This window comes from Augochlora pura, chromosome 2 (genome assembly GCF_028453695.1).
Source record: "Augochlora pura isolate Apur16 chromosome 2, APUR_v2.2.1, whole genome shotgun sequence".
NCBI classification, from domain to species: Eukaryota; Metazoa; Arthropoda; class Insecta; order Hymenoptera; family Halictidae; genus Augochlora; species Augochlora pura.
Window position 1 is genome coordinate 1,337,918 of NC_135773.1, and position 25,569 is coordinate 1,363,486.

The 25,569-nt window shown below is 45.4% G+C and overlaps 1 protein-coding gene across 1 annotated transcript; it reads left to right on the top strand.

The window, feature by feature from the left end:
* The first annotated feature begins 2,221 nt into the window (after positions 1 to 2,221).
* LOC144478223 (uncharacterized) lies at positions 2,222 to 4,698 on the top strand. Its single transcript, XM_078195969.1, has 3 exons — positions 2,222 to 2,260; positions 3,141 to 4,224; positions 4,307 to 4,698. The coding sequence occupies exons 1-3, from the start codon at positions 2,222 to 2,224 to the stop codon at positions 4,696 to 4,698; spliced, it is 1,515 nt and encodes a 504-aa protein (XP_078052095.1).
* Positions 4,699 to 25,569: the final 20,871 nt, after the last annotated feature.

The window sequence follows — 25,569 nt, forward strand, 5'->3', positions numbered from 1 at the left end:
GAAGTATCGACGCAATGCTTACATTTTTCGTATACATGTCAATAGTCGTAAGCAAGATTCTGAGAAAGGTATACTGTGACATGTTTCCTTTTCGATTGAACATTTGATCAATTGTTTGAGTCACTGTAAATATCGGAAACCCCAGATGATAAAATAATTCATTAGGCTCAGACTTAGGATCTGTGCAGACATTTACAATGTATACACTGTAAAGCTTATGAAATTAATACTGTAAATATCCATCTACATGAAAAAAGATATATAAAGCTATTGCCATATTTGTACCATTACTAATTATATAATAAATACATATACTTAATTAATAGAAACTTGATATCGTATTTCTCTAATCGTCTCCAAATAATATTTAGTATTCGTAGTAGAAATGAAGTATACAGTATATCCGATTCTTGCTAAAATGTCTATCGGTAACGTTGATCGCAAAGGGAAATTATATAGAGGCTCTAGAACTCTAATAACTCGTCTGATAACTCATCTCTTCACTCTGATAACTCGTCTGATAAACAAATGAGGTATACAGAATACTCGATTCTTGATAAAAACGTTATCTGTTTTATCGTCAAATACCTATATCCTTTCACTATCTGCCGCCTGCGCTAATAGCTGGCGCCACTTATCGTTACTGATAAGTGACACCACCTATCAAAGCAAAACTGAAATTATGCTCAGTTTGAAAATAATTGAAACAGATGTTATTTTTATTCTTGGCATACCATATTGCCTTAATTTAAGAGGTACACATTTTCACATTCATTATAATGATATCATTTCTGTCGTTCTATCTGTCATTCTCGTCCTATAACATTGTGAATTGTGTATAAAAAATAAAGCCTTTATATTTTGCAAAATTCAAAGCATCAGCATTATGAAAACATCTTTCACTATAAAATTGTCTTGTTCGTATTTGCATAAGTTAAACTCGAATTTTCATAAAGAATCTCGATCCAGTAACAATAATTGTCGTCGACATTAACGCTCATGTCCACGATACTTTCTGTCCTGTGTTACATAACCAGCGCGTCATATTAATGAAACAATAATTCAACGTATTCCGCTCTTTGCATAGTAAAGCCGTCTATTTGACTGTACGTGACAACCGGTTCCTATCGGTGAATAGAAACAAATTCACAATCAAAATGTAGATTAGTTTGCAGCGTACATATTTTACGGGTCTACGGCGTTGTCGATCGTTCATGATTTATGCTTCAAAATGATCAACACTCCCGTCGACCATTAATATTCATACCTCTAATACGGCAGATGATTCATTCGCTCTACATACTTTTGCCAATCCAACAATCAGGTAGTCTACATTCTTCGTTTATCGTCCCGCCAATATGATTTTCACAGGGGAATCATTTTGTTTCCACATTTGCACGATAATAGGAACAATTTAAGTTAGCCGAACGACCATCGTGAAACTATTCCATAAACTTAACAATACGCAATCTATAGTTTGCTCATTTCAATAATTGGCATCCTAATGCAAATGCGACGCGAACGAAAAGTTATAGACCGACTGATAAACTCGTTAATTAATTATACCGAGCGAGCGATAATTGCGGGGAACAGAATTGAAAATGTTCCGGCGGTATTTTATTGGTCGGCGGAGTTTCAGTTCCGCGGAAATGTTTATATACCCTCCCGAAAATCGTTTTCGAGGGAACAATTTAATCGTCTTGTAAAACAGGTTTTAACCGGTGGCAGTTTAATGGGAAAAATTGATTTCGACGTAGAGAGAGAGAGAGCGAGAGGAGGAGCGTCGGCTGTTGAATGAATGACGCTGTCGATACGCGCTGACTACTGTTTTACAATTTTTTCAGGCAAACGTGCGCTCGCTCGCTCGCTGGCACGGACGCTCGCCCGTTCGCCCGCTCGCTCGATCGCGCGCGTGCAACGCGTTCTAGAATTACTCTCGGTACACCCGAGCCGGATGGTGTTTGAGTTACGCTGTTTGATCCCGAGCCGAATGTTTAACCGTGAGTAATGTCAGCATTCTTGACGGTATTCCGATATCCGTAGTAGGATCTCGAACGGGTGTCCGATAGCAGGAGCAGCTCATCTTTTGCATGATTCAGTCGACTGTCAGGTGCGAGGCGCGTTACACCGGCCTCCGTTCCTTGTCGCGCTTCCGGTTCCCTATAATTCTTTCCCACACGGCCCGTTGTCAATGTCAGTACTCCTCGAACCCAGGGAAAATATGAATCCGTCAAAGTGGAATTTTGTTTCCGCAACGATGGTGAGTAAAAATCATTTTACCTATGCTTCTCCTGGTAATTTTGCGGGAATTACCGTCATTTTGTTGCCGCAATGACTGCTCAGGTCAAACAACCTTTGCGACGATAGATAGTTAGAGAAGCTATAACGCATTTTTGTGGTCCATAAAGGGCATAGCCGATTAAGATGGTCAAAACTGCCCTTTGAGGTTTTTTTTTTTGACCTTTAATTTTCTCGAAACAAGAGAAAATGGACATACACCACTTTGAAAATAAACGGTCCATATATAGCCGAACGGATTTACTATACAATGTTAGCTTAATCTACTTTGTCTTAAAGTAGACGCTTCCAGTTCTCATTTAAGCCAAGTTGCACAGAAATAGCTCCACAGGAGCGTACCTCAAAATCCATCTGAACTTTTTCTTTTAATTCTTATTAACTCCACGATGTTAAAGGTCAATTCCTTTTAATTTACCAAAATGGTCTCGTAATTCTATTACAATATAGTCGACCCTGTTTTAAAGCGGACCGTTCGAGATTTCGTTCTAGCTAAGTTGCCTCCTATTCAGGACTTATTAATCCCTTGCACTGTAATAACGAGTCAAACTCATGATAAAGATTCCACGCAAGATTACTAATTTAATAAATTCTTAATTTCTTCTAAATCGAAATCAAATTGAATCCTTCTGTTATTAAAGTCTGGAAACGGAAGTAAGTAGATGTAATACTAAAGAAAAAATTATGTGGTCCTATTAAGGACAGTATTAAGGATAAATAAGAGCTAATCACCGCAACGCGGAAGGAGTCGTAGTGCAAGGGGTTCAACAACTTAATGGAAACGCTTTTATCTATGAACAATACGGATAAAGTTGCGACGCTAACCACGGATTTTCTTACTACAGGTATCGTTAATCTCCATGGTGATCTTGGGGAGCATAGCTACGGGCTCCGAACAGCGGGAGCAAGAGCAACAGCAGCAACAACAGAAACATCACGTTGCGATGGTACCGTCGAATCAATCGGGTAACGCGCCACCTTACTGGGAGTACGTACTCCGGGAATCCGTGTTCAGGACGATCTCGCCGCCGCCATCGCCCAACATCAACCTGTACAGACGTCTGTTGGACGCGCCGCTTTACGGCGGCCCGTTTCCGACAGGGCCGAACGACGCGGCCGGCTACGTTCTGTCACGCGGCGACATTTATTACCTGCCGAACAACGACTGGCTGCTCTGCCAGGAGGGCTGCATCAACTGCGACGTTTGCACGGAGTACACGCATCCGGTGCTCAAGTGGGTCCTCAGGATGGTGAAGAGGCGACCGATCCACGGACCGGAGCACCAGGACCTCCAGCTGACCCTAATCCCGAGGATCGACGGCAGTTACCTTTCGAGAAGCCTCTGGCCGCGGTCGTACGTCTACGTGACCACGCCGGGTCAGCTGGAGAAGTTCTGGAACGACAGAATAGGCCACCAAGGTCCTGCGAGCCTGGACGATAGCATCGGACAGCCCCGGACGTCCGGCAATTTCGACAAAACCGAGGAGGAGTCGCCGGAGCGACGCGTGCGCGGCCAGCTAAACACCACCACCACGGAGTATCCCGAAAGCGATTCCTCCGGTAGCGCAACACCTGAAGATAAGGAGAAAAACACCACGTCCGGTTCCGTATCGAATCCAACTCAATTGCCGGATCGACCTGATGAGAATCATTCTGTGTCGAAGCCGGTGATCGCGAACGGGAGGAATCAGTCGGCACAGCTCCTGCCGAAACTGATCCTTGGGACTGATCAGCAGGGGCAGAAACACTTGGTACATGTGGTGCCGGCTGATGGGAACTCGACGAATCCCGCGAGGATGGGACCTCTGAATGGTAGCAGCAGATTTCTAAACAGGACAGCTTATCAGAGGATAATGAAGAGGATCCATGACTCGTTGAGCACTAACAAGAAATCTATCGAGCGTTTCCTCGATCCCTTGCCGCAAACCGGTGATTTTACGTTTGACGTTGGAAGATCCTGATACGTTCTGTCTGTTATCATAATAATTTCTGTCCAATTGTCGTCTTTTAGATCACCGGCAGGAAGTGTATCAACAGCAGGAAACGAGGAACAATCTTGCGGAGTTGAAACAATTGATCAGACTGCACAGAAGCCATAATGGGACAACCGGAAGCGAGAATAATCGACGGCCTTTCGCTTTGGACTGGAGGAAACAGAGCAAGAAGTCCGATGACGAAGTTGACGGGAAAACGTTCGTAAACGATATAATTACTGCCGATCATGCGTCGAACAACCATGTTCTGGATCAAGATAGAAACGTCGATAATGCTAGCACGAAACAGGACAGTAAACGTGGACCACGCATGTTCAAAGTAGTCGTCACGACTGAGTCGACGACCAAATCGTTCAACAAGTCTGACGCAGTTTTGGCGAACAGTAAACCTCCACGCATGACCGATTAGAATCGAGCAGAGTAATTTATGCCGAACTTTCCGTAGTTTTACATTTATAGAGGATTATATTTACAAAGGGTTAAAAACCCTTGAGGACCTTGCGATCGCGTAGTAAAGCGGACTAATAGCACCCGCCCTGCCGATGTCGCTTAACACCGTAAGCCCGCGGGTAGCTCCGTCACCGGCACCGCTAAGAGGATCGACGATCCTTAATCAGGTCTGGCGCGATCGTTTAAAACGATTATAACCCTTCCTTCTACCGCCGTTGGTGTCACGGGCCGTCGCAACAGTCTCACGCATTATCTAACGGGTCGAAAGGGCGGCTGCGTGTGTCTCCGCGTGTGCAACCTTCGCGAGCCTGCTCGAATCCTCTTCGTGGTTGCGTGGAAATGGGGTGTTCGATGCACAAGGTGTACCGGAAATCCTGTCAAACTAACTGGCACCACGTGTGTCAACCCTTTTACGTCCCTCTTCAATCCATTCTCATGATAGTTTCATGAATACTGTTCTTATATCGTGTAATTCATTATCCAACCGTGTCTTCCTTTTCTTGAGAATGACATCGCTTTAGGGCACTGTGTTAACCCTTTTGTAATAGCGTAAACCCTATTTTATAAAAGCGTATTATCGTCTTGCCATGTAGTATAGCATCAAACTAGTAACATAGTTCAAACCGTATGTTCTGCCAAATTGAATAAAACTCTGACTCTCTGCTATCGATCTTTAAACTTTAAAGCGAATGTACAGACGCGGCAAAAATCAATTCTCGCTTCCTCTTAAAAACCCGGGAAATCTATTCGGTGGTGTATGTTAACGAAACAGTTTCTGTGAACGTTCACTCTGTCAAAAAAATGTTCGAAATCTTCGGATGATATCGCCAGGAAAGACTGGGACTGCAAAGTTTCGCATGTTTCTAAGAAAATCGGGTGATTCGATCGCGCGACGATTTCGCATCCACCCTGTACACTCGCGTACCCTCTTCCTCATCCTGTTCGTGTTCATGTTTCCCTGGATGTGTATAGGGAGGGGGTCGCGAACGTGTGTACACACGAGACGAGAGTGTCCGTGTGTTCGTGCACGCGGGCAGAATTTGTGCAAGCGCAGAGTATACCGTGCACCGCGGGAAAGGATGGGTTTTAAGAGGGTCAAGGGTCGGGCTGGCGTCGCGGGGGGTGAGACGACTGGCTCAGGCGGCAAGGTTTGAGGAGCAGAGGTAAGCCGGCGCTTATATTTAATTAAGGAGGATACGGGCTCGAGCGAGGAGAGAAAGTCGGATGGCGCCTGCTCCAGGCTGCACCGTCTCCGTTACCTCCGTTACCCCCGCCAACCCCCTGTCACTTGCTAAAGAGAAAGGGAACGGGTCTGTGTTTCTTCTCTAATTATCTACCCTTCGCGTCCTGGCAGCCACGTTCACTTTCCACGTCTGATATCTGCCGCGCGATCCGATTCCCCGGTCCTTTTTTCCCAGCCCCGATTTCCGGCCAACTTGCCGCGTCTTCCTCCATTTCCTCCGCGTCTGATTTCAGTCTCAACCCCTCCCGGCTCTCGCCTCCCTCCGCCGCCCGCTCTTTTTTTCTACGTCGATCTCCCGTTATCGTTTCCTCTCCTCTCCTCTCATCTCCTCTCGTCTCTTCTCTCCTCTCCGTCGCGCTGGCCCATTTCTTATCGAAGTCGGACGATCTCTCCTCCGGCGAGCCGAATTCGATCTCGTCATGAGCAATTGCGAATCTCGACGGGGAACGCCGTACGGAACAGAGAAACTTTTTAATTAGACCGATCGGTCCAACATGCCGGCGATGATCAACCGGGCTGGAGGTAGGTCGGGGCGAACTTGTTTAAGTAATTAATTCGTAATACCCTCGTGCGCTAATAGTTCCGAAGAATACAGTTTTAAACTTCTTTTTCGAAATATTCTTCGCTCTGCGTCCATTTGTAGTTCTTTCATTGAACGTCGATAGTCTCGTTCCGTCGAACATTTTAGGAACTATTATAATTGTTAGAACAGGATTTTAAACCGAATTTTGTGTTTTTTTTCAATAACAAATTTTCCTACATAGATTATTATAGAAGAAAGTTTGCCGAATAAAATATGAAAAGTAGGCACGTCGGTAAAGTAGCATACTTCGTGCGAAAAAGATCTAAGGAAATATTAAATTTACGTATCGTTGCACGTTCTCTATATTTTTCACAGTTTCTGCGCAAAGTTACCAAAAAGTAGGACAAGCTTTCTCAACCGTAGTCACCACAGAAACCTAATTCACGCATTCAAGAAGCCCGATTAACGTTCCGTAGATATTCAAAGAGATTTGAATTTCGTGGTTTTCGTACAGAGATGATATTCTGATTCGGACTCCGTGCTCGTCGTCTCTTTCCGATCCACTCGTCTTTTCTGTGTCGTATCCGACGCCCCCGCGCTCGGGGATCCCCGGCGAACCCCCCGTTCCCGGTTCCGTGGCCTTTCCAACCGCGCAATTGGACGGTGCAAAACGATCGATTTGATCGACGGTAGATTGGTTTTAACGAGTTTCCTTTCAGCACGGTTTATTGAGAATTGCGACCGCTTTCGACGAGCCCCAGAAACCGAATACGCCGGGGAAATTTCGTCGGAAGATCTTAATTAAAGACGCTCGCCGAACGGAGGAGGAAAAAACCGGGGAGGGGGGGGGGGGGGGGGGGGACAGCGGCGCGCCCCGGTCCCGAGATTGGTGTTATTGCTGCGCCGAGCCGCGCACCGCGCCGGGGCGGGACGTTCTATTAACATCCTGCTCCCGATCCAGTTAATGACTGTGTATATAATGCAGGGAGAGCCCGGAGAAACCGCGGACCTGGTCGCCGCAGCTTTTAATAGGATCGCTAACGGGTCGCAATCGGAGAAACGGCGTCGATTGCTTACGATCGGGCGGCAGTTTTCTTCCGGCGCGACGAGTCGATTAGAAATCTATTTGCCGGATGGCGGTTCACTTCTGCAAATAGAGGGCGCGAAGGGCGGGCCCCGATGCGCCGAAGTGGTTTTCATACTTTTAATTATGTGGACACGCTGATCAAGTATCGAGCGTCGACGTAATATTCTTGCTTGTTGATCTTACGACGCGATACGACGGTATTTTCAGGGGAACGATTTCGCATCTGCGTTTTTAATTGCTCGCAGACTTCTCATAGCTTAACAAATTACTCGTATCTGTGCGTTACTGATAATTTTTAAAATACGATGACGTACCATGTATTTCTCAATGACAAATGGAGACACGGAAGTTTTAGAAGAAGCACACTCGTTTCATCGGATAATATAATTTTAATACGATGTTTAATAAAATTGTTACGTTCTCTGGTATTTTTAAGTACGGTAGAGTGCAGGATTTATAAAAATCTGCACTTATCAACTTAATGGATTTTTATGGTTGGAACGATGACAAAATGTTTACTGCTGCGCGAGAAATTATACTAAAAATAATAATATCAATTTCGTCACTCGAAAATTTTCTGCTCGGCGTACAATTATTAATGGCTCGTCTTTTAACTTATATTTCTGAGTTTAGGAAATGTAGGACAGCTTTGAAAGAATGATTACAAAATTGCGTATGAAAATGTAGAGCGACCAACATTTTTCTTTGACCCGTGTACGCGGCACGAGATAAATTTTATTACTTAATGGTGTCAACTTATACAGTAAACATGAAAATTTCCCTGGAAACGCGGCAGTTGAAAAAGCGACGGCGCGAGCAAAAGTTTCCATACCGCAGGAACTTTAAATTCTTATTGCTCGCTACCTCGCGTTCGGTATTCGGTGAAATCAATTCCCCCAGATAAAACAAATTAAAGACGCGCCGGAATCTCGTCGAAAAAACATCATTAAACGCAAGCAACGATGTCCGCGTGTTCTATTCCCATTAAAATAATTATTGTTTACCGCGCGCAGAGCAACACAAATAAAGCCGCATTCAAATTAGTTTGATCATAATTGAAACAGGCTTTGCGAGGAAGGAGGTGCGGGACTGGCTCGGTATTAACAAGATTAATTACGTTAAAGCGACGGATCATGGGAAACGCTTCGTGGAAACGTTAAAAACTGTGTCCCTCGCGGATTAGACGCTCGCGCGAACTTATTATAATTAAATAACATTTAGTATTAATTGTATAATCGGTCCAATTAAACTCGCATCGGAAGCTCTACGGGCGAACAACTCTCGACAATTTGAAAATGACTTTTTCCAATCGCTTCCTTGCTGCGCTTGACAGTTTGAAGCGCGGTCATGGGGGCGAGGAGCGAGGCTATAAATTTTCAAATTTCATTGCCTGAAAAATCATCGGACCGGTCGGCGACGTTAAAGACACGCAATTCGTATATGCGTAATGCAATGTCCACCACCCCTCGCGTGCGCGCGCGCGAGCGCGGGGTCGACAATTTAAATGTTTCCCCCCCGTTTCGAGGATTGTTATCTCGTCGCAGTATCGGTTATTAACGAATCGCATTTATACCGGCGCCAATGGAAAAACGATTTAATAAACGTTTTATGGAAGCGTATGTAGCTCAAGAGGGAGGGAGTCGGGCGGGGCGCGGAGGGTCCGCGATCTGGTCGAACAGGTCGGAATTACAAAACGGTGCTCTGATTAAAAATAATGGAAATATTATTGTCCGGAATAACTCGCGACTCCTTTCGGACGTTTTCACCAGCGTGCCCGGACGCCGGATTTCGGCGTACGTTCGCCGGGAAAATATTGCTCCCCGGCGTATCTGAATTTTATACCGGCCAGATATTCCCGGCAGGCTGATTTTGTCCACCGGCCCGGCACTCCGCGTTCGCATCATTATTTTCCGCGGGCGGATTCGCTTCAGACGACATACTTACAAATTGATACCAATAACGTCGCGATACGCTGCGCAATACGAGACTAGAAACCGCAAATCAGAATAAAGTTGTTCCCTTCTTACCGGATAATAATTTTGGATGAACATTTCACGTCGCTTAAACAGTTGCTACAAATAGTTGCGAAAGATACTTGGTCAATATTCGCTCGGTTCCACTTTACAAGTTAGTTCGCCCAATTATGTTTCATTCGTTATCGCATATTTTAAGCAAATGTATTAATTTGTGTTGCATTACCGAAAATAATTTGTTAGTTCGCGACTAAACTCGCTGCTGCTGTTGAACAATTTACGAACATATTATGCACAGTCGCAAGTGAATTATTTTTCAAAGAATTATATTGATTAATGTTGATGATGAGTCGGGGGTCAACGAACCTTTAGCAATCTTACAGGGATCGATAAACTTGGGCCGTCTGATGATCGATCAAGCACGGTTTACTACGTTGTATTAGAATCTTGTTATAAATGATTTTTAACAAACAAGAGCTTGTATCTTCGATGCTACAGAATTCCAAATATTCGCCGAAGAAAATGCCGTGCCATAAATCGACGATAAACAGAAGAATTTGTGCAGCCCCAATCGAGAGCAAGTAAAGATATCGCTGCCAGCGCGAGAACCTTTTTGATCCCCGAGATCCCGGAGGCAAACTCTTCGGCCGCGAATCATCGGTAACCAATTACGTCGTCGGTTCCTTGAAATTTTCCGGCGTTGTCTCCAGGGACTCGCCGCGGTGTGCACAAGGGAAAGGGAGGCGCAGCGGTTGCGAGGCGAGTAAACCGTCGAGGTGTTCCAGCGGAAATGAGGGGGACGAGAGGCGAAAAAGAAATCAGTCGGAAAAGAGAAGAAGCGTGGGAGGAGTGCGCGAGCTTTTAACGGTAAGACCGTGGCGCGGTCGGTAGCCCGTCTGATGGGAGATTGACGGTGCTCCTTCCACCGCCTCTCCCTCTCTCGCTCTCCTGTTCTCGGTCGAGGAGATAAGGCCGGCTAGGCGAGTCGAACGAGCAGGCCGTGGGAGGACGGGTAGGGGCAGGTTTGACTGAACGCGCCGGGAAAGGCCGTCTTCGCCTGGTTCTCAGATATTTAAATCCGAACAGCAGCCTGAAACCGAAATCTGGAAAGCGAGGGGGCGGTTTGCACCCTGGTCTCTCGGCGCCGGGGGCGCGCGGGGGGCGTTCGTCTGGAACGGTGTACGTTGAGCGGTCCATTGAAAGCAAGACTTGGAGGCGGGAGAAGGTGAGCGAAGGAGAGCAAAAGAGAAAGGGAGAGGGAGGAAGATAGAAAAGGAGACAGACGCCGAGCCAGTTGTTCGAGCGTAACGTGTATTCTTGTCTGGGCGAGGCCGAGAAACGCGGTAGACGTTCTCGCTGCCCCCTCGCGAGGAAAGAGAGACGAGAGGGGAGAGAGAGAGAGAGAGAGAGATGAGAGAAAAAAGCGCGGGGAAACCAAGGGAAAGATTCAGAACCACCTTCTCCTTAATGGTGTGGGTGTGCCAGCCGGCGAAGTAGCGAGTTTTAAAAACATCCCGTCCAATACGTCTCCGGCGCTGGTTTTATCGTTGCCTCCCTCCTGCCTTCTGCCTTCTCAGAGCCTCGCCAGGCTGACTCTCTCCGTGAACTCGCACGCCGCAAAGCCCTTTCCGGCCCGGGCACTCGCGCTTCGCGTACCGTCGCTTGTAAATCCTACCGAAAAGCATCTGCCGGTATCAAGGAACACGTCCACCGGTGACACATGAGCGATCTCTTAGAACCGCGCGAGCAAGGTATGCAATTTCACTGCGATTCTTCGCCAGCCGTGATTCTTACGGAGCAGGCCATGTCAATGGATGCGAGGCGGTTAGACTTCTCGACTGATTTCTCGTGGTATGCCTATATTGCGACCGTTTAGGCCATGTATTGACGTGCAACTTTGTACGTGTGAAATTGAGACAACGACAGGCTCCAGGAGAAGGTTGCGAGAAGGCTACCGAACCGATACCGACGTCGAGAGATTTCCTGGCGGCGCTCGTCGACACAGCGCCGGCTCGGGCTTCATTCTTCGGGCCTTTTTGCGGCGCTCTTTGACCGACAGGGGAAGATTGGATATTTCTTCGACGGCGAGGTGCGCAGCCGGTTTTTCCATCACACGGCCAGCCGAAACGAGTGTTACACGCGCCCTTGCGTCTGCTAGTCGGAAGGCCTGCGTCTTTCGTTCTTCCCGAGGTGTGAACAGACGGGAGAACGCGCGTACCGTTGCTGCGCGGGCGGGGACACGCGAAACGTTCCCAGCCGAAATGAAAGGGTGAAAAGCCGGGTCTGGGAGAACCGTAACCGTTCGGGGAAACCCGATGTGAACAGAAACGGGACGAGCGAAGGGCGGGACGGCTAAAAACAACTCGATCTATCGACATCCTATTTCGTTTCCTATTACGCGAACGTCTGGAGCACGCGATTTATTTGCTTTATTTTCATATGGAATGTTCTTTGGCACGATCTCAAAGGCGGAGCCCTCTGTGCCCTCACCTATGCCGTCCCTCGGTGCTCTCTGTCCCTTCAGCCCCTCGGCTCTTGCCCCGGCCGCGGCTACGACCCCGGCTCCCGTGCCCTCCTGGATCGACGGGTTCCCCGCACACGATTACCATCGACTTGCGAACTAATATCCGAATTTTTGTAATTCCTTTTGCCTGGATATTGAAAGCGTGTTTTTATCGAGCAGGAACCTGCCGCTCCTGTTCCCTTTCCCGTCCAGGCTGGCTGATCTTTCATTGGAAGTGGTACCCTGGTTGATTCCAAATTGATCAATCGTCGACCTTGTCTACTGAGATTTTTCTAGAGATATATTCGTGCAGAGGAAAGACTTTTCTAAGGTAAATTGTGAAAAAATAACGACCAAAACAATTCCATATGTAAAGGATCAATTTTATGCGAGATATTTTGCAAACGTTCCAAACGATATTATGCTGTTTTGCACGGCGAACGTGCAAAAGTACCGAATGGTAACCAACCGTCCAGCAATTTTTCAACTAGGAAATATTAACACGGAAGCAATCTCCGGGAGTTTTTTTCGAAATCCGCAGTGCCGCAATGGCCGCTACTAATCAAACCTCGCCGCGGAGTTGCTACACCTCAAACACGTGTATTTGTTCGACATGGGAAACGTCAATCACAGCGGTGCGGCGGTGCGGCGGTGTGTGCATTTCACGGGCGAAAAAGGTGGAAATGGAAATTGTTCGCCCGGTTGTTCGCGGTTTCTTAGGCCCGCAATTTTAATTCGCGTCAAACCGGCCACGGTTAGTTGTCATCCGCAAATTGGCTACACAACGGACGCAGTTATTTTGGGTAATTAGAGTCACGAAAGTTTCGAACGGCGGGGAATAAGTTCCGGTAACTCGTGGTATTCAACGCGCGCGCGCGTTCGCGCGATACCGTTCTCTCGCGTGGCTGAAACAATCCGCAGGAAATATTTCATTATTTGCAATTATAACTCCAGCACCATGAACTTCCGCTTCCGCGAAATCGCCTTCCCTCTTCACCCCCCCCCCCCCCCCCCCCCCCCCCCCCCACCTGTCTTCCGAACGCTGTAACGTTTCTACTAGCTCGGTGTCTCTTTAACATGTAATAGCCGGCAATTTATTAGCATCGGAGCAGTTAGCAATGAAACAATTCCTCGGAGAAGCATCGCCACTTCTGCGAACGATAAAACTCTCGAGCACTTCTTCAGCTGCGCCGGCGAGATACTAAAATTTTCTTGCGCCGTTTTGTTTTGCAATTCACGAATTGTTTCCCCGCGTCGGAACAGCACTCATTAGCATCCTCGCGGTATCGGAGCGGAAGCTTCGGTAATAAAAGTGAAATTGTTGGTTGAATCTCAGTTACTTCTATTCATGTATGATATATTCATGAATGATATACTGTTGAACAGTATTAGTATTTAATGTTTTATAGAAACTTATCAAATTATCAATTTTTAATTGACAATACGATGATCTAAAGTATTGAGAATTATTGATTATTGACAATGACATTTTTTATCAGTTATAATTATAGATATTTATAAATATCATATTTTTATATATAATATATTTTATATATTTTTATCATCATTTCCAACTAGCAATACACTCGAATCTTTAATTGTTCCATAAGTAACATATTAATGGAGTAAAAAAGACAGGCGGTGTCGGACGTGTTTAAAAATATATCCACGTTGCGAGCGATTTTACGTCTAAAATGACGCCGCCTCGTGATTCTTTTATATCCATGCACTCGGTCGATGATCGAGTTTCCAGGTTTTATCGAATTATCGGGAGAGAATCGATGCCGGTGAATTTTATTTTGACGTTTATGCGCGTATCGAAGCGTGTAATCAGCAAAGTGCTTCGCGATACACTTTACCGGCGATTGGCAGCTGGCCATTCGATGCCTATTCAATCGTCACTGCGAAATAGAAGTGGCGAAATTAAATGGACGGCGCGGCGATGATAATGATAGAGCAACAATAATAATAATGGCTACGGTAAATTTTGCCTAAATGAATGTCGCGCATCGGGCTCGCGGATTTTGTCAGCGCAGCATTATTAACGTGGCATTGCTCGCGAAAACGTATTTATAAGCTGCTATTATCTATTATCGTGGCCATCCTTAACAACTGACAGCTCAATTTTTCACCTTTATTTTAGCAGTCATCATTGACGATCTAAAATTCGCGACTGGATTAATATTGTATCATCGAATTTATATACTTTTTTAAAGTATCTTTTCTATTATTCGTTTTGGTAACTGTTCGTTACACTATAGAATTTTAATTCCTAATACTGAAACTAATTAGCATATTAATTATACCCTATTATAAATCATAGTCAAATGGAATTGGTTTTATCGAAAAGGATAAGACCTTTTATCAATTTTCGACTTGGAACAAGCCGTTAATTTGCTCTGTAATGCCCAGGTTTTTCGACTGATACCTTCATTGTAGTCAAAGGAAGCGAACTCGTTTGTAACCACCGTGAAGAAATAGGCGATCTCTTCTTCTCTATCTTTCTCTCTCTGTCTCTCTCGCTTTCAGGTCGCAGTCGTAATAAAGGCAATTGCAGGATTTGCTGCTGTCGAGAACAGGGATCTCGAGCAATCGCATCTGGAGACCAGAGAAAAAGGTCATTAACGTTCCTTTTTGCAGTTTGACACACAGTGTCGGGAAATAGGTTAATAGAATTCTAATTTGAGTCGTCGCGTGACGAGGCCATGGGCTTAGTTTCCTCTTCAATCCGACGTGGAAGAAAGACAAGCTCCCTCGCTGGGAAGAAGATGCAATTAGTGCTCCCGCTTCTTACGTTCGGACTTAAAGTCGTATCTAAAATCCATTCAACTTTGATCTTTTCACTCGCTTCAGGAATCATCGAAACTCGAGCAAAAAGGAATGAAAAGGTACAAAGCCGTGGCTGAATGGTATTAAGTACAGTAACGTTTGACATCGGTAACTACGATATAACATTGATGCCAAGCTGCACCCTGGAATTTATATAAAATCCTCGACGTTCGTAAACTCGATAAAATATAACTTTAACGGGTGCCTTATAATTTTATATGAATTAAAAATTTACGAAATCTAGATAATATTGGAACAATAAATTCCAAGAGAATTTGACAGTTTAACAGGTGAATGAAAGTGCTATAACCTTTTAATAAAACGATTGCCAACGAAAGATACGAAAATTCCAAGCTAAATACTCATGACAACTGCGCTGCTCTTTCCTCCGCGAGAAGTGGACGATACTGCAAAATAAAATTGTCTCAGCATGGCTCGCGCAATTTAGATTACCCCGGCCGTTAAAATGTTTCTATATCCGCGAAGGTGTCTTGAGATTTAATCTAACTTCGGGGGGGAATTCAGTTTGAACCTAATTGTAAGTTCGAGTTGTACACCGGTGGCTCGTAAGTACGAAATGACATTGTTGCAACTGCCGAGTGCTTCTTACCCAGTCACTTTAACGGCTAGCGATAAATGGCTCCATTCTTGAAATTGCTTCTCCTTGTAACGCGCGATTCAATTTGTAGCTTCTGAAAGAACATTTACGACAATGGACGTATCTACTTCTGCAAACGATGTCTCCTAAATCTTCTCCTCAAATGCTTTTTAAATCTCCAAATGCTTCTACCGCAGCCCGTTTTTCGAAACGACTCGACGGACCTCGGGCTCGTCGATGCTCATAATTGCTGTCCACCCTATAGATCGTGGAAGTAGATATGTGCTATAGCTAAACCGCGAATCTTTGTGTCAAATAAAATTGTCTTCATCAATTACGAGAAATATGAACAATATAGCAAGTTTTTTCTTTCTCTAATAATTTTGATGGGCTGAGAATAACATGTTAACATTTTCAAATTCCCCCAATGTATTTCAGATGGCAACTATTCCAATTTTGCCATAAAGGCGTTAAGTTTGCAGTTTAAATTGTTCTGCCACTTTGATTGCTCTCGCATCTATTTCTGTCACAAATACGTAAAATATCCACAGTGTATTTGCGACTACGAAAATATCTCAACATTTCTCCGGGATATAGTAAAAAGGCACAAATATCATTATAGAATTTAGTAAAGTAATTTTGATGTTCAATATGGTCTCCAATCAAAACAGTATCGGATGAAACAGAAGATGACTCGTCGTGCTCTAACAATGAATTTCACAGTCCGGACCAATCCCTAAAGCATTCATCAATCGCATCAGCTCGCCGGGAACGCGTTCAGAGAGTCCCCCGAGCCTGGAAAAGTGAATCGGCCATCAGCAATATCTCCGAACGATCCACGATACTTCCATCCCCAGAAAGCAAACAGCACGAATTCGTCGAGCCATGCTACTCCCGATTTATCGTTGAAGAAACCGTGCTGTGCGTGGTCGTAACGATTCATCGCGTTCCATCGAGTTCGGCAAACGTAATCCACGGAACGGTCTCCCATTACGTGTCGGCTCGTAAACCATACGCAGGCGGACGGAACAAAATAAAATGTAATCAAGAGAAAAGGAGTGACGGAGCCCCGTCGAAGCGGGACGCGATAGCACGCGAACGATCGTCCCGGTACGAATCATGTCCCGAGTATACACGCTCGCGCGCGCGCACACGTACACGCAGAGAGACCAGTCCTGTGTCGGTGATGCTCATTGTCTAGGATCGGAACGATATGGAGGAGAGGGGAGAGCAGGGTTGGCGTCGTGGAATTCCTAAACGCAGCCCAATAAAAACTTTTCCAATTGACTTCCCTTGGCTTAATTCACCGGAGCCGAAGGTAAGTAGCTAGGCGGGTTATACGACGGATAGGATGGAAGGTTAGTCGTTGACGACGACGGGAATCATGCTATCGGAGGGGAAGCGCGGTGGAGGTGGAACCTCGGAGGGTGGCTTCTGGCAACCACCACTGCCCTACAAGATCCACCGAGACTTCCTTTTTTTCTGCTACCCGATGTCGCAACTGGTTCATCGTTACACTCCGTCGCCAATCGTGATTTTCGTCTTCCCAGGACAAATTTAGCCACTTGGGCCGAATGATCATTTATGAAAGAAATCATTTTTGTGCGAGTTATACAAGGATCGAGACTTTTGTTAATAACTTTCTATAGCGGGATTAATTTCTAAATATAATATTAAATGCTATTGAAGAAGTTACTTTCCTTGTTTTTAATTATGAGAACAACCGGTCAGATATTTCCCTTTATAAGAACACCGTGTTCGAGATAGTGCAGCTCGTGCAATTTTCAATGATTTGGGTAGCAAGAACCGTAAGTACATGCGTGGTACAGGGGTCGAAAGAAAATACGTGCGCAAAGAGCTCAGTGCAAAGGAGTTTTCCGATTGGTTTTGAGAAGATCTCGATGGGGGTTTAAAGAGTGACACTCAGCCCCTTAAAGCCGAGCAGAGGTTGGCATTGGTTCTGTTGTGCTAGCACTTCATAACAAGGGTGGCAGCCCCGGGAACAGGAAAGAAGGACACCGAGCAAGAAGAGCAGGAACAGAAAGTTTTTGCATGCCGCGATTTATCGGGTGGGTTGAAAGGAAAGGTTGCGCGATGGATAGTAGTGACGAGGGTTGGACGGTCGGACGGTTGGACGGGGGGAGGGGGGAGGAGGAGGGTGGTACGCGTGCTGTCAAGAGGAGAACTGGCTGGGTAGAGCGTCGGCAGCTAGCGGATATCGGCGTAGTTCCGTAAAGTTTCGATAAGTCGGTCTCGAAGCGTTTACTTCCTGTTGAGCACGACTGCCTTGGATAGGATAGAAGACTGGAGGAAGTCTAGACTTTGAAAGATCAAAAGGCATCGGCGGCCTGGAAGTAACGCGGTCCTGGTGTCTGGCTTCGCAGACATCGAGCTTCCAGAGAAACCAACCCTCCTGCTTCCTCTTCTTCATTCCGCCTTCTTCGTGCCCTCTCCACGGCCCCGTGGCCCTCCTCTTCTTCCCCACTTGTTCCAGTCTTAGTTCCTATTTCAATCTCCCTGTCTCCTTTGTCGCGCCTATTTGCTTCTCTCTCTCTCGGCCTCGTCGCGACGCGTCGCCTCGCGGCCCGCTTTTATGGGTTATGCAATCGTCTTTAAACGCTTTAGAATACCACGGACTTTGATATCGGACCCGTCTCTATCTCTATTCCTCTCTCCTTATTCTTCCCTTTTCTTCCCTCTGCCTCCGATCGTTCCGGAAAATTGCGGCATTTCCTCCCGACGAGTGTCCGCGCGGCGAACAATACCGCGAGCCAGGCCTTGAACTAAATCGACCGTGCACGGTCAATTAGAAATTTGGAGGGATGGTTAGTTAGCTTTAAAATTACTCGTGAAAGAGAGAGAATAAACAGGTGGCGAAATGTCCCTAGCGAAAAGTCGAAAAGGAAATGCAATTTTAGGAAATTCTTTCAGAACAAATCCGTAGAGCGATTTATTTAAATGCGCAGATATTACACAACCGGCGAAGGTTCTTTTCTAACACCGACTTTTTTTTCACATTTTTGATATCAGCTCCGTGAAATCATGTTTATAGCTCAGTTTCCTTGGGAAAATAACTGCTGGTAAATATGCTGTTAGTTAACCATTTTTAATGATTCTGCGATAACAAAATTTCTACAGGTTACCAGCTCTATGTACTTTCAAACGAGATACTCGTTCAAAGGAAACATCCATTAATTATTTTAGAAAAAATATTTAAAGATAACCTTTCCTCGAAACTGTTAATTCTACGAATTTGAATGAATCCGGTTCGCACAGCTTCGCGATTCACCCCAAAGACGTTCACTGTACTTCGCGAACATGCTCTCGAGAGACGAAGAAGTTAGATTGTCGCGACGGCGTGAACGGAACGATTTCGAGCGCGCCGGAATCGGCAAACGTTCGAACCCCCGACGAATATTTCCCGCGTCGAATATTTTCAGTAGCACGGCCACGTCGTTGAACAAACAATGAAAAATTTTGACCGGCGCTGCTCTTTCGGAAAAAAGGAGGGTGGACAGGAAACGATGCAGGAAGAGAGAATGTTCGATGGTAGGAGGCTCTTGAAAACCAGACGGTCCGACATCACCCGGCCCTCCTGTACTCCCCCTCGCGCCCCCTCCCCCTCCCCCTCCCCCTCCCGCCGGTGTCAGATCAATAGGAGCTTTATTGGATTTTACGAAAAAACATTGCAGCCGTTTCGGGATCATCCGTTCTAATTCCATTACCGGCTGGCCGGAGTCCGCATCAAAAATAGCAAAGTGCACGATCGTTGGGTTGGTCGCCCGTTAAATTCGACGCGGTCGCTTGGCCGCCGGCATTATCAAATTATTCTGTCCCGTGCAATTATATGGGATGGTTGTTATCGGTCGCGAAAAAATCGATGCTTCCTGAACACCGTTGTTCTTCGATCTGGTCCACAGAGCACGCTGACGAGTCCTCGTGACCGGAGGAAAATGTTAGCTGAAAGCTAACTACCCGATAGTTGAAAAAGTTCTGTGATCTTCATAGCTGTACGATTTCTGCCGATTATAGTTCGAGCGCAAATTTATCTTGAATTATCAGTTCTTTCGTTTCTGAATGCATTATTTAGTATATTTTTCGGTGTGAAATTTATTACACTATGCAACAGCTGCAGAACGTCAAATCGATGTTCAACGATTGTCGAACAAGAAAACGTATCACTAGACTGCGGATCTTTATGCAGCTACTGCAAGTATGAATTTAAAAAAGTAAGATTTATAAATTAACAAGGTCTAATGGCATTTTTACTTTCGTAGGGAGTAACTTTTTCATTGCCAGAAAAGGTGTTTCTCTCATTCTGATCTTTATAAAATAACGCGTGAAAATAAGCATTTGCATAACGATCCTATGTATCACTAAACAAATCTGTAAAAAACGTAACAAACGTTAAATAAACGTCATCGTTTAGCGACATTTCAAGTACCAGTTTCTACGGTTTCACGTAGAAGCACGAAACATACGTAAGTGAATGTTAAGTACAAGAAAGTCCGGTCAAGTACGAAAAGAAAGAACACGTTCAGGAAATGCCGTAGTGCAAACCAAAATTATTCCGATCCATTGAATGGACTCCCGATTTACCAGGAGTTTCGGGTATAAATGAATTTCGAGGCACGAGAAGCTTTTGTGTGGTGAATCGTGACGTTCGCAGCTCGATTGAACAAAAAGGCGAACGCACGGTTTGCCGAGTCGCTTGGCAGGAATTAAAAGTCAATCGCCCAGCCGAATCTCTGGCAGCGATTGCTACAGTTCCGTTTTGGATTTCGCTGGATTGTTCAACTGCTTTTTTTCTCACTCTCTGGGAAACGTAAAAGTAAAACGTCAACGAGCGCCGGAACGTTCGTTTTGACCGTGAAACATCGTTCTTTGAGTCTTTGGTTCAGGGACTACTATCGAACGGCACAATAGTCACAAAATAACGGCGCTGCCTCGAAAGAAGATACCGTTGCTATTATTCCCTAGATTGGACTATTTGTTTCATCAATTTAAATTTGCTAAAACTCATAGACAGTGGTGCGACGCGAATATTTCGGTGTACAAGTAAACGAAACTAGGACACTGTCGATATAAATCGACGAAATGACACCGAGTTGTTAATTGCAATTTAATTTCAATGGAACGCAATTTAATTTGAAATTAAATTGGAGCAACATAATTTGTTTCGGAAATATTCTTGCACGGCACGCGAAGTCAACGTCACCGTGGAGCGATTGCAAGAGAAAATGTTAAAGCCTTCGGGGCCGTGGACACGGTTCGCGGGAACGATGCAAAATCGAAGCAGCAGGGCGACGCAACGTGAAAATAAATTTGACAAAACGGCCGGGGCCGTTCGTCGGTCGGCTTAAACGACTCCGAGTTTCGGGTATACACTTTACGACCCGTAAGCGATTCGATATTTGTGAAATACGAGCGACGCGGGCCCGCTGCCGAGGCCGAGAATCGGATGAAAAAATGAGCGACAGAACGCGCGGCGGCTATTTATTAAAACCGCGAGCGAGAAAAAAAAAACAGGTGAAATTTTATGAAAATTGCCGGCAGCTGGACGCCGTGCCGCTGCCGCTGCCGCGAACGCGAGCCACGGACCAATGTCGCCGGGCAAAAGCTCTGGCGTCATCGTCGTCCGCGAGTTATTTGCGGGCAAACAAACGCGGATCTTTTTTTATTAAAGGTCGGCTGAGCTGACGTCTGTAAGCTGCAAGTAATATATTCATGCTTGTATCTCCCCGTCGGTACTTTTCGTAGCGTGATCGCTCTCTGAAAATACTGGAAAAGATAGCCGATTTCGTGGCGCTTCGAATGTGAAGGTCCTTCACTTCCGACGACCAAGTTGGATACTGTAAATAATTTTACCTCTTTTTCAAACTTCTTGTTGAGCATTTATTGCGTTCGTTGGTTATGATGTGTGCTACAGTTTCACTTCAATCTAGAATTTTTATATTACCAGGTCTACTCGGAGAAATTAATTTCTGTTTAGATTCGTCTCACCCTATGACATTAATTTTTTGGCATAAAATTAATGAATTGGAACCGTCGATTAAGTCGTAGACGAAGCATTCATTAAATTAATTGAATCGAGTTTGGGGGTTGCTGGAATTAGCATTACCAGAACCAGTGTACGATACGTTACTTTGCAGAAAAAAAAAAGAAGGATCGTTTTGAAAACGAAATGTCGGAGCAGTTCGTCGCAACAAATAAATTCGGCGGGCGAAGGATTAATTTTCGGCCGTAGGAATAACCAAACACGAGTGAAAGAGCGTTCCGGAGGTGTTTAACCGGCGTCAATTCCGAGCGACGGGTCTGCATTTGGTATGAGCGGGGTATTTATCGCGCGGCTGGCCCGCTGATTTATACATCGGTCGAAAGTTTCAGCGAAAAAAGGATCGCCCCGACGAGCCCGGCCATTCATAAAGTTGATCAGCGCCGGGCGAAGAGTAGCGGCGCGTTACCCGAGCTGATTGTAAATTGTAAGCAATTTCGTAATTGCGTGGACAAAGCAATTAAGCCATTTGACTGGCTACGCGCGGCAAAGCGCTCCATGGCAAATACACCCGGCTGACGATATAACCGTGCAAACAGTGGACGATAATGCAATTGGGACAATACGCGGCGCCTGCACCGAAACCCCGGCTGCTCTCGCTCTCTTGTGAAGGTGAACGCGAACGCGAGCGCGAACACGCGTCCACCGGCTACCGTCTACGACGAACTCGGAAAGTCACACGTGCCTCTGCCAACAAGCTCGACGGGCTCTTTAAACAGACTTTTTAACGCACGGAGTGATCGCGGCAGGGGTGCTAAAGCTACGGTACATTTACAGTCAATCGAGAAAGTCTCGTCGAATTTTGTTCTTCTTTCACAATCCGTATATTTTATAATTATAAACACGTTAATAGCTATGTCATCTATCTACAGCGACAAAATTGCTTTCGTGTTAACATCTTCGAAATATTAAATACTTTTAACCTATAATAAATTGCTTTGACTTGTTAGAGTTTGTCAGACAATAGGATTAGCAGGCAAACTATTACTTAAAATGTTTGGATTTCATTTGGAACCATCGTTTTAGAAACGTAGCTTTCGGTAGAAGATATCACTTTTGCGTATAGTGATTTTCACCTCGATTTCGCTGACCGAATAAGCTAGAATAGTGTTTCATAGTGGAAGCATTCGATACTATTTATTATCAAAATACAGATATGTATTTTTTTCGATCGCATTTCGAGCTGTTCATCGGCGGTGTTTCGGTCAAATAATTGGTCAATACAGCGCGCAGTTTTTGTTGTTTTTCGTTCTATTTCGAACGTGCGCAGTAACATCGATCGAATTTGACTTTTTTCATTTTTACTTTGGCCACGCAACGAATTCCGTGATTTATCACGCGAATGTACTTGAATACAAATTTATTCTAAAAATGCACTGCGTGCACATTTTTGTTTATACGGTGGATAAATAATAATTAGAGCAGTGTACAATATTGGTGTTTGGCTTTAGGCACATTGTTTGCAAAATGTGTGCAAGATCTTACGGAAAGATTGAATTTATATTCTTAATAATACTGTTTTGCGTTATCTTTTAGTTTCTTGAACACGATCAATTGAAAAAACCTGAGACAAATTTCACCCCCGATCTTAAACGCAACATCAATTATTTTAGTTCGCCAACGACAAACGACATGTGAATATCACGTTCGTACCGGAAACTCCGGAGTTAAATTGGAAGCAAGGTGGATAATCAATTCACCGTTTCGCGTGCCGTCAAAAAGAAGAGAACACACCACCACAGGCAAATGGCTGTACATCATTTGTCCTCTGTTCTCGACTATCTCCGGCGCGCCGCGCGACGGTGGCCGGGCGTGCACGGTTAATGGGCTGAACAAAAGAAAACGCAAATTGAATCGAAACACCTGGCGCCGCGGAGTGAACGACATTTCCCATTAGGGTTTCGGTTTATTATTTTTCCGTCGGCTCGATGGTCCATTTAATTGATCGGTCCCCGAAAGCCGTTCTCTTTCGTTTCAAGACAGACTACGTACCGAAGACGGCCTATTCTTCCCTCGGCGTCAGAATTTTTTCCCGCGGATTCGGTTCCTTTCGCGCCGCGTCGCATCGCGTCGGCTTCCCGCGGCATAAAGCTACGCGAAATGACCCATAAAATTGAACATCCGGGCCGATATAAGTAGGCATATCGAGCCGCGGTCGCATCCGATTGGTACGCGCCCGCCTCTCCGTCGGTTCTTCCATCGGCGACGCGCTCGAGAATGATGTTGCTGGGGCCGCAGAGATGACACCGGGAACAATTTTAACGCAAATGAGAAATTCTCTCTCTCGCCGTACGATAAACAATCCGGATAAAGGATTTATGGCCACGCGGGAAACAGCCACCATAAAAGTCTCGGACTGTTTCCAATCTGTCAACTGGGCTCCACGTGGAGAGCCCCCGTTCTCCCCAGCCCTCTCCAACCCCTAGTCACCCGCGCGTCGCTTCGATAGCATTCTTCGTCGTCATACGTTCCCGTCGCGCGGTATTCTGGCCGCCAGCAATCACAATATTGGGTGTCGCATGTAAGTCCTGTCTAGCAGAAAGACACGCGGTCTCTTCCTCGCTCTATTCCAGTTATTAAAAAGGGTTCTGTTCTCGCGATTATTATCGTGACCGGCTACTAAAAAATTAGTCCCTGTATAGATTTTTAAAATATGCCTGCTTCGTCTTCGAAAAATTCCTGATTACTATATTAAGTAATTCTGTGTTATTTTTTTACTCCATCCTCATTTTATAATAATTCAGAATATCCGAAAGTACGTTCTAATTTGCGGAAGAAATTTTATTCCTTGGAATTTAGTTACAATCGTATATCATTTAAATAATTAAAGAAGTTACACACCTGCAATAATCAATGCTCGATAAAATCGCTGAGAACAGAAGAAATGCGCCGGTAATTACGGGAGAGCGGATCTTCGATATACAACGCCCGTTTTCCGAGGGTAGTTTTCTCGAACCCGCCGCGGCGGGCCAAAGTCAAACGACGAAGCACGGGTTCAGAAGTAAGATCCGAGGCGGCTCGAATTCCCGCGGGACAAATTAAAGTGCGCGGTTTCTTGCGCGTATTAGGGAACAACTACGGCGTGCACGGTAATAGACGTTTAAATTATGTATTCGCCGCGGTCCCGCTCGCGCCCGCGCCCGCCCCCGTCCCCTTGTCCCCCGGCGCGCAACTAATTAGTTATTTATACATTCCAAGGAGGTGTGAGTCGGTATCAATGATTAAGGGAGACGATGTAAAGGAACCGGTGGGGGAGGGGGGAGGGAGTGGAACCTCCGTGTCGAGTATTTAACTTTGAATGAAAGTGAACTCCATTGCTCGGCGCGGCGGGGAGGGAGGGAGGGACAAAAGGACGACGACGGGAGATCGTGTCAAGATGCTGTCGCGTTTATACGAATTTGATAGACTTTCTCGTCGGTGGGACCTCGCTGGGGACCTCGTTCCCTTAGTATCGCTGCTGGGTTAAACGTTTGGATGAGCAGAATTTTGACTGGATTGCAGAACAGGAATTTCCACCCCTGAGCTAATTAATGGAGAATCGTTGCTCGGACAAGTTTGTATGTGCACGAAATTGTTGATGGTAGAAAAGGACACTTGGATCTCGATTCTAAAAATGAGAACTAAACAATGAACATGCGATTTTATTTTAACCTTTGAATATATAGAAAAATTTCGTTTCCATAAAGTCGACCTCCGTCCATTTATTTTCTCGGAAATGAAATGACATTTGTTGAACAGTGTAACGATGTAACTGACGAAAAGGTATTTTCAACCACAAATTGATCTATAAGTTAAATTGTCTGGGACAATGAAATTACAATTCACCCAATGTGGTAATAAAACACTGTGTTGTTCCCAAAACTGTAAATTAGTCTTTCATATCGGGTTGCAGCAGTTTTCCATTAAAATCTTTTCCGATTACGTTCACGTTTAATACGTCATGGTAGTTGGAACGCGCGAGAGAAGGAACGAACGTCGCTTAATTAGTAAAAGGTCAGCGGCCACGTGAAACACGATCC